Here is a 13,168-nt window from a genome sequence, read left to right on the forward strand (position 1 = left end):
CCTGGAGCTCCTTCCCCAGGTGACAGCTCTCAGGACTCCCTATTAGGCACAACAACAAAGCCTTGGGGCTCAGAGAAAGCAACCTGCCCAAGGTCAGAGCAAGGAAGGGGAAGAATGGGATTAACACGCCAGTCAGTCTGGCTGCTAATCCAGTGTTCCCTAGACCCTGATCGCTACCAGCGTCCCCTCGTGCCAAGTGCAGGAATGCGAGCACCCCAGCCCCACTGTCATTACCACCCCACTCCCACAGGTCTTTAGCCCCAGCCCAGCTTCCTGGACTTCCACCTGCAGCCTTTGCAAAGACACCCGCGGCACATAAGGTGGCAGGGCGGGGACAGAGCAGCCTGGGGAGCTCCTGTCCAGCCTGAGGGGAATCACTATTGGGTGCTGCTGTTGAACACGACCCCAGCCAAAAATCAAGAATGAGGCTTAACTGACTGAGCCACCCAGGTGGCCCCGGGGAATCACTATTTGACTCCAGCTGCCAGTTTCCATGCAGGAATATGGGCCCAGTCTCATGGGATTGGATTTTTCTAGAGAAGACCAGTATTAGGAGAAAGTTTCTAAGTTTTAAATACTGACAAGTAGCTTAAAAAAAAAGTTTTTTAAAGTTCTCTACAGATCCAACAAAGCAGGCTTCTAGATTCTAACCGAATAGGCTACTAGGCAGAAGGCTACTTTGATGCCACGGACCACTTTTGCAGGGAAGCGGGGAGAGCCCTTTAAGGGAATCTCGTCATTGTAACAGAAATCTGTTAGACAAAAAGCGTGACTGTTTGGAAGACAGGTAAACATGGACTCTGCGACACTTCCAGATTCCTTCCAATTCCCCATGCACGCCTCCAGGCTGGTTCTGGGGACTTTAAGTCACGTTCTGTATTCTGAAAGCCCAAAACAATATCCCTGTCACTCTTCCTTTGCATTTTCTGTGTAACTCAAATTCCCGGAGCCCAGTTTACTGCCAAATTACCTGAGATAAACAAGTCATGCTAAGATCCTCTTTTCCTCTCCAAACCCAAACAGCAGCTGGCAGCTAGAAATGGTTATTTATAACCTGCACACTGTTACGTGCATTTGCTTGTGCATTTCTAAAAATGCTTAGCCATGCATTCTGCGGCTGACTTCATAATTACATGAGAGCCTGGGGACAATGCTGTGCGGCGGCAGAGACGGTAGGCGGTGGGTCAGCCTGTCTGGCTCAGCTTCTCGGTACCTGTTTGGAAACCCTGATAGCACGATTCCATTTCAGTCTATGGTTGGCATTAAGATAGGACCCGTGAAAAGCTTAGAACAGGACCCTGCACATAGTAGGTGCTTAGCAGTGAGTGGCTCACTCCCCCATAAACGGCTGGCTGTGTGTTCATGGACCTCAGCAGGTTCTTTTGGACTCTGATTCCCAAATGCTTCCTGAACCTTTCCCTTCCTCCCCATCACCGCTCTGCGAGGCCCTTGATCATCAAAGAGCCACCTGGCAAGAGTCCTGTCTCTGTTATTCCTGGGCTTTTCCCATGGCAGCCAACTAAAAATGAGATTATATCCCTTGCCTGCTCAACCCTCCAGTGCGTTTCCCTCTGCATGCTCTCCACTTGCGCATGCTCACATCCACACCACGCACACCTGCAGCCCGCTACTCTTTCCTCTGCTCTTTGGACTCAAGATTCCTTCCTGCACCGGGTCCTTTGTCCTCACAGTCCTCCCCTGTTGGCTCCTTCTTACCAATCAGATCTCACTCAGCCTGAAGGGAGCTCCTTCTTCAGAGAGGACTAACAAGCACACCACCTTCCCTACTTTTTACCCTCTGCACAGCCCCTATCTGATCTTTTTCCTGTTAATGTAGTTGTGGCCTGTCTCCCCCTGCACCCCCTGCCCCAGAAATGGTCATTGTCTGGCTTTGTTTTAATCCCTGAATTTCCCATACCAGGAACAATGCCTGGAATGGAATGGCTATCAGTAGACATTTCCGGAATCTGTGAATGAATGAATGACCGAATTTTTGAATGGACAATGCCCGGAGGACTGGAGGCCTGAGTATGAACTGCTATGAAGACTTCATCTTCTCTCACGATGTATTTTCCTGACCCTATCCCCCTGCTCTTTCTCAGATGGTGAAATGAAATATGACAAAGTGAGTTTAATACACCACTGGAGATAATTGGAAAATATTGATTTTTTTTCATTTGAAACAGTAAAGATAAGAAAATGCCACACTTCTGTAATCTAATCAGTGGCTTATGTGACAGCATGATTCCCAGGCTAAAATGTACTTTGGTAGACCTCTGTATCCATCATTCCAACTACACAGGCCAACCCAGCCCCCCACTGACAACAAGTGTGGACACTGCATTTGTGAGCCTGCGTTTATGTAACCAAATTAAAGTGTCTTCTGAGTGTCTGCTTTCCACTCCTCCCTCCCCCCACAAGGAGCTGCCAAGTAGTCCTGGAAAACATAGGAAAGGATGCATGAGCTGCCTTGGAATCCTAAAGAAAAAGATACGTTCCTTCCTCAGACAGCTCATTTTTACTGAGATCCTATTAAGGGCTGGGTACCATTTTAAGGCCTTTAGATAGATGGATTCCTTTGATTCTCATAGCAGCCCTATGAGGAAGTCCTACTATTAATCTCTGTTTTATAAATTCAGAGTCCAGGCACCGAGAGATAAAGAAACGAATCCCCCCAAGGTCATGCGGCCTCAGAACTGGAGTCTCCTTAGTAGGTCTCCACGAGCTCTCACCTAGTGGGCACCAACGGGAAGCTGGGGAGAGCTGGGAAGCAAATCTAATCCTCTGTCCTGGTTTTTCAGGGTTGCCTTTTTGCAGGCTTAAAATAAAATCTCCATCTGAAATCATGCAAGAGGCGGGACTTCCCACCACAAGGGCTCATTAGGAGGGTGGGGAGGTGGGGTGCTGGACAGAAATGGATCTGGACCTGTTCCTCCACCTCTGCAGGCATGTTGACTCCCCAGGCTGCGTCCCCAACATCTGATAAATGACAGCGGTCAGACCAGATTGGAAGTTACTCACTGGCTGAACCCACCCCACAAATATTTGTTTGGTCTCCATAATGTTTAAAAAAAAAAAAAAAATTTTTTTTTTTTTAACACACCTTGGGAGATAAGACATTTTAAAATCCTGAGCTCTGGATGGTTTTGCAAACCTAAATGATCTGGCAACACAGGACTTGCCTTCCTGCCTGGCAATAGTGGTCTGAGGATGAGGACAGTGGCCTGACAGTTGGCATGGTATCCTCTGGTTCCCAGCCCCTGCTGGCTGGTTGTCTTCCCTGCCACTGAGGTCAAGTCCAAGGTGCCGTTTATCAGCAGGTCTGAGAGGTTTTTCCCTACAGTGAAGATGAAAGTGGCCACATCTCCGGCAAAAGAGAGAATCGTCATCATCCTAATGGCAGTGAACACATACGGACTTGTCGTGTGTCAGGTCCTGATCTAAGGGCTTTTAATGAATGCTTTTAATTTTCACAATAACCCCAGGGGGTGGGACAACTCTTACCTCTATTCTATGGATGAGAGAGAGATGGAGGAAGCCACATACTGCAAGGAATTAGTAGGCAACCGAGTTCCTAATGAAACTGATGAATATTGCCAGGTATGCAAAGTGTACACAGGTGTTGAAAGAATCGGACATAAAGCAGCCTAATGAAATCCACCCTGGACACTGCAGTCACTTACATCACCTGCCTGGTCCCTGCAGGCTGCTGCTTCTTCTTCTTTTCTTTAAAGATTTCACTTATTTGACAGAGAGTGAGTGCACAAGTAGGGGGAGCAACAGGCAGAGGGAGAGTGAGAAGCAGACTCCCTGCTGAGCAAGGAGCCCGACAGTGAAGCCCAATGCTGGGAGCAATCCGGACCCAAGCCAAAGGCAGACACCCAACAGACTGAGCCACCCAGGTGCCCCCTGCAGGCTTCTAAACTTGTTTTCTTCCATAGGATCCTTAAAGAGTTCCGAAATCTATCAAGTTCCCTGGACTACATCTGATAAGTCTCTTTTGCCACTATCAACCTTTGATTTCAGGCAGGTTCATAAAAAGTTATCTAAATAGTTTCAGATTCTTTTTAAGATCTTATCTATTTATTTGTTTGAGAGAGAGAGAGTGCTTGAGTGAGTTGGGGGAGGAGCAGAGTCCAGAGGGAGAAGGGACAAGCAGACTCTGTGCTGAGCGCCGAGCCAATGCGGGACTTGATCTCAGGACCCCAAGATCATGATGTGAGCGCAAGCCAAAAGTTGGACACCTAACCAACTGAGCCACCTAAGCACCCCTCAACAGTCTGGGAGTCTTGAGAGAGATCATGCGTGCACATGCATGTACGTACACACACACACACAAACACACACACAGGCATGTACACACATTGCATTGCAAAGTCACTCAGAGTCTGTAACAGAGTGCAGTGGTCCCTGAATGGGTTGGTGATCCAACTTCCGGCCTGGTGCTACATTGACCAAAAACCCTCCTATCCCCCAAGGACATGTTAAGTCAGGGGCTGTCTCCAGAGTATCCATCAGCTAACGGTGGTCAAGGTAGCATCAGAATCAAAAATGAGGCAGGAGGTGGGGGCGATGGTGAACCCACTGGGAAAAAAAAAAATGGGAGGACAGGAACGCTAACTGCAAAGTAGAGGGATTGCAACAGGGGCTGGGGGTGTAGTGAAGGTAGCTAGGTGAAGGCATATTATTAGGACTGGTCTGAACGACTCCAGAGGACAATGTCTGGGGGGACCATGCTTTTCTCCTTAGCGAAAGAGGAGCCAGGTGAGATCTCTGGAAGCTTGACCTGTAGGCTTGGCTGCAAGGGCTTTTCCTCTGCCTGTTTTATGGAGACCAGCCAGCAATTCACAAAGGGACAAACCAGTTGATCTCTTTCCTAGTTACAATGTTAGCCCAGCAAACACTCATGAACATCTCCCTGTGCCAGTCCTGGGGCCAAAGCTGGCTAGACAAAGGAACGAGAGTGGGTTTCTGTCCCCAAGGAAGAGGAAAGGCGTGAAGCCCAGTACCTGGGACACAGCAGGATACATGAGGAGGCCAAGGGACCCCACCATGTGGGAGGAGTTAATTTTGCAGGTGGTATCAGTCACCACAATCCACAGTGTGGAGGTGACCCGAAAAGAGACAGCTTCCAGGGAACACAGCAAGGGAAAGGGAGGGAGGCGGGAAAGAATATGCACGAGAAATGGCCAGCTTCCTGAGCTGGCTTGGGCAGTGGTTGAAATGTCAGATGTCTATAGGCTTAGGCTAACATTCTCAACGCAAGAAAAAGGCACTTGCTGACCGATGTCATCAGCCAGAAGAGGTCAAACTGTCATCACATGTCCAAGGTCAAGAGGGACCAACATTCAGGGCTGGAGGACCAGGGCTTTGTGGGAATGCAGGCCCATAGGCCAAAGCATCCTTCCATCAAGAGACTGACAAATCCAGGTTTTTATGAGAAACCACAACTTTTAAATATGGAAAAGCTCATCAGTGGACCCAGTTCAGGCCACCATAACACCTCTCTGAACATGAAGGTAGGCGGGTAGGTGAGACTTAAGACTGGCAGACCAACCAAGGGATAGGGGAAGGGAGGCACATGGCTTTCCCAGGGAAATTCTCAGATTTAAGGTGCTGTGACCACGGCAATTGCGACCAATTATTAAAGTTACAAGGGTCAAGCTGTTCATCAGCAGTCAGTCTGGTGCATTGAGGATAATGGACACCTCCTCCTCTTACATGAAGTGAGCTGTGGACAGCTCCTCCTTCCAACTAACCACGTTGCTCCTGGCAGCCCTCTCCTACTTGGAAAGCGGCGCAGCCACAGGGTCAGATCCTGAGGGAGCCAAGGAGGTAGGCAAGAGCAGTGCCTTCTGAACTGTGCTCTTCGACCAGACTCGTGGCCTGGACTTGCCCACAGACTCACGTCCCAAGTCTAACAACCTGGCCACACATGGATGGGGACAAGTTTGAGACAGGTCTTTGAGGACATACTCTAGACACAGAGACTCTGTGGGCCACATATTTAGTTTGCCTGCTGAATGCCTGCTTTGTGGAGCGTACACGTTAATTGGCTGAGTCCCAGTTCTGCTCTCTGCTGGCTGCGGGCTATAAGTGGGCCAATGACACTGAGTGTCGTACGGAGTTGTCTCAAGAATCAAATCAGATCCTGCATGGCAGGGGCTGGCCAGCTTTTCCAGGAAAGGGCCAGATGGTCAAGAGTTTTGGCTGTATGGACTATATGGTCTCCGCCACAACTAATCACCTTTGCCACTGAGGCTTGAAGAGATCCATAGACTGTACGCATTTATATGCAAGTGGGCATAGCTGTGTTCCAATAAATCTTTATTTACAAAAGCAGGCAGGGAGCGAGGCTGCTTTGAGAAAGGGAAGACCTTTGCAGATGTTACTTTCTAGGGAATCCAATGTGGGATTAGAGTTAGCTGTTGATGACTGGCTTTCTCATCAGATTATGAAGTTCTTCAGGGCAGAGAATATATCCCCCATTTTTTCTTTCAGATTAAAATGAAGAGAACAGGTATATACGGCACACTGTGCCGCACAATAGTAATCCATAGGGATTTCCAAAATCGCCCAAGTGAATACAGGAACAGGATTGTAACTGCAGATGCCTCTGGGGCCCAGGCAGGGAACACATACAATGCGCGGCAGGGGCATTCAGGGAGGTGCTGTGGCAACGTGGAAAGTGTGCCTCCCTGTTGGAGGAGGGTCTCCATTTGGCTCCAGCTATGAAAAAGCTGTTGCCATGCACAACTGTGATTTGGTGTTAATAGATTTTATTGATCTTTGTTAAGAAAATACCACAATAAGGTATTTATGAGAAATCCCTCCATTTTTCAATGTTCTGATGACTTGTTCAAAATTTGAAAAAAATAAAACATTATGGACCAAGGAAATGTGACTGTGGGCTGATTCATTTAGAGGCCCCCAATTCGTAACCTCTGGTTTAAAGTTCATTTTCAAATCTGCGACATTGCTCCTTTTTTTTTTTTAAGGTGAAAAAAATGTTTAACTTCTATGTTCAAAAACATCAATTTAAAGAAAGCTTTTTAAAAATTTTTTTAATATTTTAGTTATTTATTTTGACAGACAGAGATCACAAGTAGGCAGAGAGCAGAGAGGGAGGGGGGAAGCAGGCTCCCCGCCGAGCAGAAAGTCCAATGTGGGGCTCGATCCCCAGATCCTGGGATCATGAATTGAGCCCAAGGCTGAGGCTTTAACCCACTGAGGCACCCAGGTGCCCCAACTTAAAGAAAGTTTTAAGGTACTACAAGGAGGGGTGCCTGGGTGGCTTAGTCAGTTAAGCATGTGACTCTTGATCACAGCTCAGGTCTTGATCTCAGGCCCCACGTTGGGCTCTGTGCTGGGCGTGGAGCCTAATTTAAAAAGAAAAAAAAGAATACTACAATAAACTCCCATCTACTCTTCACTTAGATCCAGTCTTAACTCGTCTTGATATCTCTGGATTCCAGCACACAGAAGGCACCGAAATGTGGACGTACTAAATGAATGTCCTAAGGAAGAATAAGCAAAACATAGAGCGTCAACTTCCTCTAAGCTAAAAATCACTGAACTGGATCCAACTCAAGGATGGGTGCAAAGAAGGAAGGAAGACAGAACAAACATAGAGACTCCACGGACAACACATTTATTTTGCCTGCTGAATGCCTGCTTTGTTCTAGTTCACATCATTTTTGGCTTGGTTTATTTTAAATACTAAGAGAAAAGAACAAATCACCAGGAGCCCAGGTGAATATTGTACCAGACCAGAAGAGACCAGACATGCTGACAGCATACTTTCAACAAAATCTTACTAATTCAACCGTCACCTGTTTTGCAGTTTGGGATTATTTAGACAAGCTAGGCTAAATTTCATCTTGGCATTATTAATTCTTTGAGAAAGTGTACTAAGCAAATGAACAGGATAAGCGGGGGAAATGTTGAATATCTGCTCTGGGGAGAGCAAAAGCAAATGAACAGCTTTAAAATCCTTTCTAATTATGTTGATGTGCTGAACTTTTGTCTAATTATTATGTTCCTTGAAAACTGAGCAGAAATATTTTTTTTTCCTTGAACCATTTCAAGCACTGGAAGAAATGACTTTAACATAAAGGTGAACACTTCATAGCAAAAGACTCACACGTTGCTCGTTTACATTCAGGTAAATAAAAAATGCCAGGCATTGGCTTTTCCTTTAAACAAACAGAGGGCTAATTACAAAGATTATTATTTGCTAGAGAGCTTCATCAGAATCCCCCCTCCCTCTTCTGCCAGCTGAAGTCTGCCCATTTGCAGATAATGATAGAATTCGCTACCACGGGGGCGCCTGGGTGGCTCAGTGGGTTAAAGCCTCTGCCTTCGGCTCAGGTCATGATCCCAGAGTCCTGGGATCGAGCCCCGCATCGGACTCTCTGCTCGGCGGGGAGCCTGCTTCCACCTCTCTCTCTGCCTGCCTCTGCCTACTTGTGATCTCGCTCTCTCTCTGTCAAATAAATAAATAAAATATTAAAAAAAAAAAAAAAAGAATTCGCTACCACGTCCGAGTGCTTTTTACAAGGAAGACTTGGCGTTATGTGTGTTCACATTTAATCTCGTATAATTCAACAGTGGATTACCAGATCAAACAAAGTAAGTCTTATCATCAGCTCCATTTTATTGACAGGAAAACTGAGGCTCAGAGAGGTCAGAGTACACAGCGGAGATGTGAATCCACCAGTACACAGCCCCCCAAATATATCAACATCACGTCACACTGCATTGCAGAGCCAGTTAAAACTTGCCCAAAGCCAAAGCAAATGGGCCAGGAAAAATGTGAAAAACAATGGTGATTTGGACCTGCAGAATCAGCCAAATTATAATCCAGTTTGGGGACACTTTCTAGATACTTAAGCTTTTGTAAGTTTGGGAGGTAAACATCTTTTCAATAAGGCCAGGCTTGGCGTATCTAGTTGGCTAGACTCTCAGTTCATCATGGCATGTTTCACTTTACCCATCAGGTAGGTGCCTATAAAATGTTGTGTAAGGGGCGTCTGGGCGGCTCAGTTGTTAAGCGTCTGCTTTCAGCTCAGGTCATGATCTCAGGGTCCAGGGAACCAGACCCGCATCGGGCTCCCCGCTCAGCAGGAAGCCTGCTTCTCCCTCTCCCACTCCCCCTGCTTGTGCTCCCTCTCTCGCTTTGTCTCTATCAAATAAATAAATAAAATCTTTTTTTAAATAGTTGTGTAAATCTAAGTCTTAAAAATTGTAATGTAAAAGGGATCCTTTGAATGCTAAATCTGGTCTTAGGGCAAATGCTTTCTTAAAGAGAACAAGTTTTTCCTTTTTGTAACCAATCTGTAAATTAACAGGTTCCTCAGTCGGGCCATGCTAACGCTTTAGGAGTGAGCGAGATGCTGAGAGAGCAACTGAGCGGGACTTCTTGAAAATGATCTATAGCAATGTTTCTCAAACTGTTTTCCACAGACCCTGGGAGGAAGAGGGGTTCACAAGGACAAAACCATTTTCATCACAATTCTAAGACATCTTCACCACGTCGCTATCTGCACTGATGATGGGACAGTGGCAGTAGGTAAAACTGTTACAGGGCAGTGGCACCAAACTGTCCTAGTAGTCGTTGTATTCTTTACTGCCATGTATTCATGATAAATCAACAACAACCAAAAAAATCACTGTCACCTAAGAATATCCCTATGAAATAGTAAAAGTTAGTTTTACTTAATTTCTTCTCATGAGTCCACAGCTTTTCAATATTCTGTGTGACACAATGGCAAATACACACCAAGCACTTCCGCTACAAGCCAAAATATAATGGTTGATCCCAGAAAACACTTATGTGTGCTTGTTTGAGTTACCAGCTAAACTAGCCACATATGTATAGAATGCTATTTTTACTTGAATACAACTAACAAACTCTAATTATTCAGACCTGGGTGTCTCACAGACACTTTCTCAAATAGAGAAAAAAACAAAAAAAGAAAGAAAGAAAGAAAAGAAAAGAAAGTGAGCAGTCCCTTCAAGGAAGCAACTGACGGGTTTATTGCCCAAATGAAACTTGTTTCTACTACCTGGAGTTTAGCAGCTTAAACTTTTTGCTAAAAAATGAGCCAGGTGGTGATATTAACAAATAGGATTTTCCTGATATTGTATAATGACATTCCACTTGATATTACATAATGGAATTTGAAATGTCAACGTTTGGAAGATTTGCAGAACTCAGTAAACCAACATTTTCCAAATGACCAATGCCTAATGTAATAAAACCATACATGGGTAAAATATCTGAACAAAGGGAAAGATAAACCAGTGGATTTTAAATATAACAGAGAACAAAAAGTTCACCAATATGGTCTCAGCACATTGTACGTACCCTTCAAGAAACTACCATGTGCTAAGTTTTGATGTAGCATCAAAAAAGAATGTCTACAGTTATTTGAACAGGCAATTAAAATCTGTGTGAGGCCAAGACACAACAGTTTGGTTGCTGAAACAGAAATGAGAGTCTAGTTATTTTCTGTCAAGCCAGACATTGAAGAGATTTGAGACGATGTAAAATAATGCTACTCTTCCTACTAATGGGGGGGGGGGCATGGCGATCTTTCATTAAAATTATTACTTATACTCAGAAGTAATGGGCTTACTGTTATTTTTTAAGATTTATTTTACTGAGAGAGAGAAAGCATACTGAGTGTGGGGAGCGGCAGACAGAAGGAATCTTAAGCCGATTCCCTGCTGAGTGTGGAGTCCATCTCGGGGCTCCATTTCCCAACCCATGAGATCATGACCTGAGCCAAAACCAAGATCCGGATGCTTAACCAACTAAGCCCCCCAGGCACGCCACGTTTACTGTTATTTTTAAGTAGTTGATACATGAATGTTCTAAGATGTTCTCAGCTTTACTTCCTGATACGGTAAATATCCTAGATAGAATACACCTAAAGCTCTTTCGAGGTTAAGCGCATGAAGGTGTCCTGCAGTTAAAAATATTTGAGAACTGCTCTTCTGTAGCAATGTTACATTGATCTTTCTACCAGGCAAACTGGAAATCTCGTTTTATCGTACCTCCAAAGTACAAAGGGCAAAGACGTCTTTTAAGTATAGATCAGACTGTTCAATCAAAATAAACCCCCCCTCCCACTGCATTAAGTGGATACAAGGAACAAATTCCTGAAAGTAAGGGACAGTGGTGACCCGAGAACAACGATCTGGATTCTAGCACAGATCCTAACAGTCTGTGTAGACATCAGTCTTCCTATCTTCAAAAGGAGGTCAGAACAGCCTGTTTTCAGATTGTTTCCAGCGGTCCATTCCATGATTCTAATCAGGAACTCTAAACAGTGGCCGGGAGGCGGCACCTGGCCGTCTGGCCTTCAGGCCGAGAGGCTGTCAGGGTAGTTAGAGAAGTGCCCCAGGAAAATCATTGGTCGGAACCCAGTGAGCAGCTTTCCTTTGGAAAGGGGAATCGATTTCCAATCGCGGCCCAAGCCAGCCGCCCCCCGACTTGCCCCTGCAGCTCTATCTCCCTTTGCGATGTCGGGAATGAAGGGCCTCCAAAACCCGTCCCCACATCTCAAAGCTCTGGTCCTTTAAGTGCAGAGACACGGTGTCCGTCGGGGCTTCGTACTCACTCCGCCACTTGCGGGCTCTGCGATGTGGGGCACGTGAACTTCATTCCTTTGAGCCTCAGCTCCTTCACCTGCCCAACAGGGGGACCCCCACTGACCTCAAAGGGCAGGAATGAAGCTTAACGAGGTGTTGCCCGACGGCCCGGCGGCCCCGGCGGAGTTCCTGGCCCACGGAACATGCAAGCGCAGAGAAAGAGCCCGCCCTCCGCTTCGCCGACCCGCCTCACCCCCTCGGTTCTCCCAGGACCCGACGGCCGCGCTGCCCAAGACCACGCTTACCGCACGCCCCCTCCCAGGCCTCGGCGGTCCACCCCCGAGGCACACACCCGAGACCCCGCCTCAGACGTCTGCCTCTGCTGTCCGCGCCGAAGCTCCCCCGAGCCCGCGACCTGCAGCAGCGCCACTCGGCACGGCGGTGCGGCCACTGGCCTCTCCCCGCGCCCCCACCAGCGGCCTCTTCTCCCCACCCCTGACCCCTGGGGCTCCCTTGCCCCTCTGACCGGAGAGCCCCCGAGGTCAGGCCGCGGGGGCCCGGGGCTCTCTGGCCTCGGACTCTGCCCGAGGGCGCTGAGGCACGGACGGCCGAACAACTGCCCGACCCCGACCCCCCCGAGGGGCCCGCGGACACTCACCGTCCATCCCTCGGGGCGGCGGTTCCGGGTCTCGCACCGGAAGCGGCCCCTGCACTGTTTGCAGTTCCCCTGGTTACTGCGGGGTTCCCGACCAATGGCGGCGGAGCGTCGCCGCCTGAGCCCGCCCCCAGAGGGCGCAACGTCACGTCGGCGCTCTTGGGACTCCTCCTCCGATCCGTAGGTCCGACCCGCCTCCCGCGGCCGGCGAGGGTTCTGCGCAGGCGCGCTGGAGGGCCTTTCGAGTCCTGGTGCGCAGGCGCCCGGGGAGCCGCACACCGAAGTAGCAATGGACGCGCTGGAGTCGTTGCTGGACGAGGTGGCTCTGGAGGGGCTCGACGGCCTGTGTCTGCCCGCGCTGTGGAGCCGTCTGGAGACGCGGGTGCCTCCCTTCCCGCTGCCTTTGGAGCCCTACACGCAGGAGTTCCTTTGGCGGGCCCTTGCCACCCACCCGGGCATCAGCTTCTATGAAGAGCCCCGGGAGCGACCCGACCTCCAGCTCCAGGACCGGTCAGCGGCCTGGCCCCGGGGCGGGCGGGCGGCGCGGAGCCCGGCCTCGGAGGGCGCTGGGAGGGGCCCCGGGTCTGACGGGAGGGGGCGGGAGAGAGGAGGGGCGGGGTGGGGGCGGGGCAGGACCGCGGGTCCGACGGGGGCGCCGAGGGGCGGGGTGGGGGCGGGGCAGGACCGCGGGTCCGACGGGGGCGCCGAGGGGCGGGGTGGGGGCGGGGCAGGACCGCGGGTCCGACGGGGGCGCCGAGGGGCGGGGTGGGGCAGGACCGCGGGTCCGATGGGGGCGCCGAGGGACAGGGTGGGGGCGGGGCAGGACCGCGGGTCCGATGGGGGCGCGGCGGTAAGGCTGGCTGGGGGTCCCTCGGGCCTGGCGGAGCCCGGGCCTCGGGTGGCGTTGGGGGTCGT

The 13,168-nt window shown here is 49.1% G+C and overlaps 2 protein-coding genes across 5 annotated transcripts in view; one reads left to right on the forward strand and one right to left on the reverse strand.

The window, feature by feature from the left end:
* Positions 1–12,338, reverse strand: part of KATNIP (katanin interacting protein) — a 172,472-nt gene extending 160,134 nt beyond the window's left edge. Inside the window, exon 1 of one of the 2 annotated variants that reach the window (XR_009407000.1) lies at positions 12,257–12,338. Coding sequence is in view for 1 of the 2 variants with exons in the window: in XM_059415072.1 (XP_059271055.1) it covers positions 12,257–12,263 (7 nt within the window). In the remaining variant the exon portion in view is untranslated. The remainder of the gene's footprint in view (positions 1–12,256) is intronic. The other variant, XM_059415072.1, reaches the window with a different exon arrangement.
* Positions 12,339–12,460: 122 nt separating this feature from the next.
* Positions 12,461–13,168, forward strand: part of GTF3C1 (general transcription factor IIIC subunit 1) — a 68,874-nt gene continuing 68,166 nt past the window's right edge. For all 3 annotated transcript variants that reach the window (XM_059415070.1, XM_059415068.1, XM_059415071.1), the window contains exon 1: positions 12,461–12,763. In XM_059415070.1, coding sequence (XP_059271053.1) covers positions 12,543–12,763 — 221 coding nt within the window. In that variant the 5' untranslated portion in view covers positions 12,461–12,542. The remainder of the gene's footprint in view (positions 12,764–13,168) is intronic.

This window comes from Mustela nigripes, chromosome 11, assembly GCF_022355385.1.
Source record: "Mustela nigripes isolate SB6536 chromosome 11, MUSNIG.SB6536, whole genome shotgun sequence".
Lineage (NCBI taxonomy): Eukaryota > Metazoa > Chordata > Mammalia > Carnivora > Mustelidae > Mustela > Mustela nigripes.